This window comes from Macrobrachium rosenbergii, chromosome 29 (assembly GCF_040412425.1).
Source record: "Macrobrachium rosenbergii isolate ZJJX-2024 chromosome 29, ASM4041242v1, whole genome shotgun sequence".
Classification (NCBI taxonomy): Eukaryota; Metazoa; Arthropoda; class Malacostraca; order Decapoda; family Palaemonidae; genus Macrobrachium; species Macrobrachium rosenbergii.
In genome coordinates, this window is record NC_089769.1 from 11,417,137 (window position 1) to 11,423,136 (window position 6,000).

General features: G+C 36.2%; 1 protein-coding gene across 1 annotated transcript in view; it reads left to right on the top strand.

The window, feature by feature from the left end:
* The window catches only part of LOC136854592 (zwei Ig domain protein zig-8-like), a 32,322-nt gene extending 27,182 nt beyond the window's left edge, over window positions 1-5,140 (top strand). The window contains exons 5-7 of the mRNA XM_067131036.1: window positions 531-658; window positions 1,627-1,801; window positions 2,458-5,140. Of these exons, the coding sequence (XP_066987137.1) occupies window positions 531-658; window positions 1,627-1,801; window positions 2,458-2,645 (491 nt within the window). The 3' untranslated portion in view covers window positions 2,646-5,140. The remainder of the gene's footprint in view (window positions 1-530; window positions 659-1,626; window positions 1,802-2,457) is intronic.
* The last annotated feature ends 860 nt before the right edge of the window (window positions 5,141-6,000 follow it).

The following is a 6,000-nucleotide window of genomic DNA, read 5'->3' on the forward strand; positions in this document are numbered from 1 at the left end:
TGGCAAGAAATCGAGTACCGTCTTGGCGTGCTTCATGCAACTAATGGTGCCGATATAGAGGTGTACTAAATGAGGCAAAAACACTTCAGTATTTACTCCTCGTTTTGTAATAATTTCCACATATTTGTTTGTTCATTTGCTTTTGTAATATACTTTTTAAATTTTAAAGAGACTTTATGGACACCCTGTATTTCCTTTGCCACAAAGTAACTACAACCATAATGTTGTTGCCATGCTTTTAAGGAATGCCTGTTTCTGGTATTCTGGTGCCTTTCCATTACCATTAATTCTCTCTCTCTCTCTCTCTCTCTCTCTCTCTCTCTCTCTCTCTCTCTCTCTCTCTATATATATATATATATATATATATATATATATATATGATGTATATTATGTATACACACACAAAACACACACATTGTGTGTGCATGATCACGCGCGTTTGGGCAGAACGCTGTGTGACCGACCTTACATTGTCTCGTTTAACATAATTACCAATATTCTATTCTAAGATTTCCCTCTCTTCCCTTCAGTGCCTTCGGCAGAGCTCCTGGGGGCCGGCAGCGTCTACCTGGACAAGGGCAGCTCCCTCAATCTCACCTGCGTGGTCCATTTCAGCCCCACGCCGCCGGAATTCATTTTGTGGTATCACAGAGACAAGGTAAGACTGATGTTATTATTGTCAGATACTTTAAGGCATCGTTTTGACTGTAATGTCAATAATGTATAATTATTATAATTCTTACTGACGAGCAAACATTCTTATCGAACAAGGAAAAACCCAATAGGAGAATCGTTTGCAAAACGAAAAAAAGGTGTAATGGAAAAAGGAGGACAAGTGATCACATATGTAATACACACACGAGTACACATATATATATATATATATATATATATATATATATATATATATATATATATATATATATATATATATATATATATATCTATATATGAAATACATACATACATATAACACTACTTGAATAATGATGTTGTCTCCATTTCACACTACTTCTATGATTAGGAGAAGGGAGTCTTTTCTTATCCATTTCACCCCTATCCATTTTACTTTTCAAGAAACATTAAGTTTGTTTAATTATAAACTTGTCAGTCCATCGTCCTTTCGGCGATCATCATTTCATTACTCCTTACCCATCTTTAAAAATGACCTCTCCTTCACAAATGTAGACAGATTTCCCCTTCCATCTCCTCTTTGGTTCTCCAAAAGGATTTTTCGCTTTTGGTTTCCAATACAAAATTCTCTCTGGATATCACAACTCTTCCATTCTGTTTAAATTCCCAAACCATTGCAGATGACCCCTCTCAACGAACTTCAAAATATCTTGTATTTCAATCTTCCTATTCCTCAATATAATAGTTAATGTAATAGCTTATATTACTTGAAACATCGACTTCTACAAAAAATGTTTTCTCAAAAATTTTCTGCTCTTTCTAGGTTAAATATTTTACATTGCTTACAGTTTACGACTGTAAAATATTTAATTTTTCGTTTCCACAAGTCTTTCCAATCTGCCTCCATTTTTTTTACAATAGATTTTTACCTTTAGCTGTTTTTTCTATTCTGCAGATTGTCATAAATCATTCTTGTCATTTTTTTTCTTCCAGCTGGTGAACTACGGGAGGAGAGGAGGCCGCGAGATCCAGGTGTTCACTGAGCACAGGGGCGAACTGACGAGGTCGTCTCTCCTGGTGCACAATGCCACGTTGGTAGACTCGGGCAGGTATTCCTGCAAGCCAGCCAATGCCAAAAAGGTCTCCGTCGTAGTCCACGTCCTGGAGAGTAAGATATCCTGCGGCTTTGTTTCATTATGACCATTTAATCTATTTACTCCTCAATATTTTCATTACATTTAGGGAGTAATCCTTCTCTACTAATATTGACAGTCAAGTTTTATATGATTATTATTCTCGAGGCCCAAGGGCCTTGAGCGGATTTCTGCTGTGAAATACAGTTTTCAAGAGTAGTAAAACTCCTGAGGGTAACGATAACCGAATGTAAATGGTTGTAACATTAACGGTGGGAATCACTCAAGTAATGGAACCTGTAGCTCTATGACATCCATGACATATTATTTGGTAATTTTATAAACAGACGAGTTACCTGAAGCTCAAATCGAAATCTCGTTAGTCGTCAATGCTAAATGAAAGAGATATACATTCCCTTCTTAGGAAATCTTTCAACTCAGCAATCTCAAAACTCCTGTAATGAAGGGTAACGAATATAATATTTCTGTCTGATTACTGCTCAAACAGTTTTCTTAGTCAGGTAACTGCTGCCATTATATATTATTCAGACTGCATCGTGTCTTCTTACCACAGAATTCCACTGCCACTCTTATTTTTTATCACTTTCAGCAGACAAAACTATTTTTATCATTTTGCAATGAATTCTCAACGTCACGATGGTAAACAAACTCTTCTTCTCTCAACCCACAGGCGAGACTCCAGAGGCCATGAAGACCACGGGCAGCGGAGCTGCCAAAGTGCACGATAATTTGATCTTCAGCATCACGACCGCTGTCGCCTTCTGTCTCCTCACCTCTTCGAAGGACGACTTGAACCTCCTCAAGGCCATCCCTTGGTGTCTGCATTTTCCTCTTCTCTCTCTCTTCACTTACAGATGAAAAAAACGAGGAGCATTTTCGTTTCTGGCACAAGGCTACTATCGCCATTGCTCCCAACGGCAGTGACCGCGAATCAATCCGATGTTTCTGGAATCAGCGGCTCCTTGGTTGTTGATTCAAGCTTCACACAGACACAGTACGAGATTGGGATACCAGTAAATAGATTATTAGAATATAAGGTCAATATTGTGGGAACCTCAAAGGGGGAAGAATTTGGATGTAACTTAATACTAGTTCAAGATGAACTTTTCTACATAGGAATTGCGGACCAAAATGTTTTTGACAATCTAATACGACGTGCTGGACATTAGCAGTACTGAAAGTAGCTTCAAGTTTGTTTGAACGTTCTGTCTTTGTATTGGTGTAAGCTATTAATCTGTTTAATGTCACTTGAGCTAATGTGAAAAACATTTGAAAAGCATAAGGGGATTTCATGATTATTGTCTAAGAGTATTTACAAGAAAAGAAAACATTCATTCTCCTTGCAAACAAATCAGGTAAATGGATTGTGACTCAATACTGAGCAACTAAATTTTTACATTTTTGTTTCAGAAAACGAAAAGACTATACTTGCACAACCTCTCTCAAGATATCATGGTTACTGGGGCTGTTTAATATTTAAAGATTTGTTGATCTATTGTCGTTAGGTGTTACCAGTTTACAACAAATGTTGTACAATAAGATTTCCAGTTGTCAAAATAAAAAACAAAACATACACATCATTAAATTCTTATAAATAAACACGGACCTCTTCAGCAAGGGAGCTGCTTGAGACATCATTTGTAAATGTAAATCATTTAACAGGTAAAAGGCAGGAGTTTAACAATAAGTGGAAAATTAGAGTCACTTATGGACCAATAAATACAATAACACTATTTTAATGGAGAGAACTTAAACGGGGTTGGACTCCAGTAAGCGAATGTTCTAATATTATGTAACAAAAATTTATTACATTTTCAAATACAAATGCGTGCTTTACACGACAATATTCTTCCACATGCCTGATGGATTAGTAGTTTTGTAAATACAGTACATTATACGGTTGAGTTGTACGGTATAACGGTAGCGTCATGTTGAGTCATTTCAGTGTAATGTAAACAAATCATAAAGAAGTTTCTGTTGTTGTAATTCTTGGTAAGTGTAAGCATGTAAATGATAATTAACATGAATTACGGTGTATGGTAAACTGCATAAGGTCATTCTGGGATGATGAATAGCTATCGCCGATCGTAAGAATTAAAACAAGTTTCATACGATAAATGAAAAGCAAAGAATCGAACAAGCCAAAAATTAAAACGTGACAAAAGGTTAATGTAAGGAAGATACCTATGACTAAGCCAACGTTCTGCAGGGACCTTGAACCTAAAAGGGAGGATGTAATTATGAAATTAAGAAAACGAATGTTTTTTAAAAGTAAAGATGTACATTAAGTGTGTGTGTGTGTGTGTGGAGAGAGAGAGAGAGAGAGAGAGAGAGAGAGAGAGAGAGAGAGAGAGAGAGAGAGAGAGAGAGAGAGGTGATTGATGATATCCACTTTTATATATGAGGCGTGTGTAAGAATATGTACGGCTTTACTTCCAAATTACGAGTAGCCCTGTATCAATAATCAACTTACTAATTCACGACATATCATACTGGAATTTTTTTTACGTATATATACGAACTCCAAAGAAAGAATAAATTTTAATGACTGTTTTTTAAACTGCAAATTAAGAGCACATTAGTATTTCATATACATGGTTCGGTCAAAAAAAAAAAAAAGTGTTCCATTTCAGCCAAAATACTTTCGACCAATATTTTTTTTTTTCATAAACAATTAACTGTCTGGGTATATTAGCTCCATACTGTATATTACATGTTCAAATCTAGGTTCATCTTTTCTTTTTGTATACCTATGAAATGGCGAGTCGCACGCTCCGGCACTGGGTAATGTACTGGAACGAAATATGATTAGTCTTCTAATACTTGGCAAAGGAAAGGCATTCTCCTGCTTCGTATTCACTCCGAAGTCACCATCATTAGTATGCTGTATCGACTAACTGAATCACTGAAAATATATCATACTATAACAGTTTAAAGCTTTTAATTTAATTTGATTTTCAACTGGAGACAACGTAAGTCGCCAGACAGGCTGAACACTTCGTTCTTAAAATTCTGAGCCAAACGATGTTGCAGAATAGCTCATGTCTCTAACATCTTAAGGGCAAACAGAGAAATTAATTTCCAGTTTCTGAATTTTCGTGTACGGTCTGCAGTTCCGTTTGCGACCCAACGACGTTACTGAATGTTTTGTTCAAACTGGTGGGCATGAAATTTGCCATTATAACCATTTGTAGTATTAAATATGTGTTGTAAATATCATTTAGAATCATCAGGGAGAAGAGGTGATTTATGTTAATCAAAGTTTGTAAATGAGGTTCCTTAGGAACGGCAGTTTTGTATATCTGTATATTAAAATAAATGTGTTCACGGAGGAAATAAATAATGTACCGGTACTAGGTGTGTTTTCCTCATGCATAAAATAACCTCGTTTTCATAGTTTTACGTAATATAAATTACTCTCCGAAGATTGTCAATATGGAACTCTTTGAAAAAATGTTTAATATTCCCGTAGAATTCTTTAGCAAACATTCAAAAGAAGAGTCGGGCCGGATCTATTAGGGACCTCCTCTTTGACTAGCTTCTTGATCGCGACCCACAGTGCTGCTCTAGTCAATACCTTACATTTTCTGTTTAATCAAAGATAACAATTAGATAGGTACAAGGAAACATCCCCTCTGTCCTCGTCAGTTATTACTGTCTTAACAGTGCCCTCTAAAATGTGTGGCATGTGGGTCGACCTGCAAATTTCTACAAGGCCCGGTTATCCTCCAGGCCATTGGTCAAAGTCCCGGCTACAGCACCTGTGTGCATGATGAGTGCCACCTGTCCTCAATACCTTCATCGTGGCCTCTGACGCAGAAGTGGCTCTGATGCTATTTCATATAATCACTTCTAACTCACGTTCCGAAAAAAAAATCATAGTATAAAATTTCTTAAAAATTATTTACTAACCTAATTTTCCCTCTCCAAAGTCTGGCTCTGATTTATTTCATATAATCACTTCTAACTCATGTTCCGGAAAAAAAATCTTAGTATAAAATTTCCTTAAAAAACTGTTTACTAATATAACCTAAACTACGGTTCCCTCTCCAAAGTCTTAAGTTAGAAAATAGAGAGGTAATTCTAATAATGATTACATTTGCCTCTGAACGTCAACCAAGGGATAAGTTTTATTCTTATACAACGGGTTCCAATCCTCCCCTTGAACAAACAATTAGATAAAGTTTTCTTGAAGAAATATCAGCCCACTTTT